The sequence below is a fragment of the Oryzias latipes genome, chromosome 3 (genome assembly GCF_002234675.1).
Source record: "Oryzias latipes chromosome 3, ASM223467v1".
Classification (NCBI taxonomy): domain Eukaryota; kingdom Metazoa; phylum Chordata; class Actinopteri; order Beloniformes; family Adrianichthyidae; genus Oryzias; species Oryzias latipes.
The window spans coordinates 32,288,267-32,289,596 of NC_019861.2; the positions used below are offsets into that span (position 1 = coordinate 32,288,267).

At 50.8% G+C, this 1,330-nt stretch overlaps 1 protein-coding gene across 1 annotated transcript; it reads left to right on the plus strand.

Annotated features, from left to right (window-relative positions):
- On the plus strand, positions 1–1,071 carry LOC101162828 (mesoderm posterior protein 2-like). Its single transcript, XM_004067517.3, has 2 exons — positions 1–811; positions 896–1,071. The coding sequence occupies exons 1-2, from the start codon at positions 77–79 to the stop codon at positions 947–949; spliced, it is 789 nt and encodes a 262-aa protein (XP_004067565.1). The 5' UTR covers positions 1–76; the 3' UTR covers positions 950–1,071.
- Positions 1,072–1,330: the final 259 nt, after the last annotated feature.

A 1,330-nucleotide genomic window follows, 5' to 3' on the forward strand; every position in this document is an offset into this window, starting at 1 on the left:
CAAGCGGAGGAGAGCTGAGCAGCGCTTCCAGCTCCTCTGTCCTTCCAGAACAGACCGTGGAGCTCCTCCTCACAACATGGATACCTCCTCGGTCCCTTTTCTTGACTACAGCCTGCAGTACCAGTGGTGTTCCGACACGGACCTCTCCAGCACGTCTTCTCCAGAAACCCTGTCTCCTGTCTACTCCATGGACTCCAGCCTCTCCCCCTCCTACCAGCAGCCGTCACAGTCCACTCCCAGGGCAGCGAAGAACCCGTACTCCCAGAACCTCAAGTCCTCGCCCCGCTCCCCGTCTGGACGTGGCCGGAAGCTGGGCCAAGCCTCCCGGATCCGCAGCAAGCAGAGGGAGAGCGCCAGCGAGAAGGAGAAGCTGAGGATGAGGGATCTGACCAAGGCTCTTCATCACCTCAGGTCCTACCTGCCGCCATCCGTCGCTCCTGCAGGCCAAACCCTGACCAAGATAGAAACGTTGCGCCTCACCATCCGCTACATCTCCTACCTGTCCGCCCAGCTGGGCCTCAGCGAGGAGGTGCTGTTCCAGAGGAGGGAGCAGGCGGATACATCCGCCAGCTCCTCTCCTGACATCATCCGCTACTTCCAGAACGCCTCAGCAGCTGGACGGGCGGAGAGCCAGAGCCTGAACCAGAGCCTATACCAGCTCCATCATTTCAGCCAGCATGCAGTGATGCATTCTGGGGAATGTAGTTTTGGAGCACCTCAGTTCAGCAGGCAGAACTCTGAGGGCGTTCAGGGAAACGTGAGGACCAGCGCAGAGCTACAGACACCTCCTGCCTCCCAGGCCTCCTGCCAGGTTTGTGACTTGATGTCAAGTGATACTTAAACTATAAAAACACATATATTTTCATAAATGTAAACCTTTTTTCTCCTCCTGCAGATGTGCGGCAAAGACTTCTGCACTCCTCTGGTTCCAAGAGAGTACTGGGGTTAGACTTTCCTCCACTTCGGACGCTGCTGCGGTTCCTGTTGCATCCCTGTGAACTTTATTTATTGAAAACAAGTTATACAGCTTTTATTTATTCCCTCACTCTAAACTTTCTATGTAAATACTGATAGTTTAACAGCTATTTTTATATTTTCTTATCACGGTATTTATAATAAACTCTCAAAATAAATCCATTTGTGTTTCATTTAGAGTCATCCTCTTGACTCTCCATTATTCTCACTTATAAAATGAACAATGTTGGTTGAACTTTACAAATGGGCTGAAAGGTTTTAGGGGAAACATTTATAAACTCCATGATGCGGTGTGGAGCAGACGGCCTCTGCTGGTCAAAAAGGGAAGTGACATAAAGAGAAAAAAAAAATTTCC

Coding starts and splice junctions, on each gene's coding strand:
- LOC101162828 (XM_004067517.3), top strand. CDS start 77: ATGGATACCTCCTCGGTCCCTTTTCTTGACTACAGCCTGCAGTACCAG. Junction 812..895: donor CCTCCCAGGCCTCCTGCCAG/GTTTGTGACTTG, acceptor CTCCTCCTGCAG/ATGTGCGGCAAAGACTTCTG.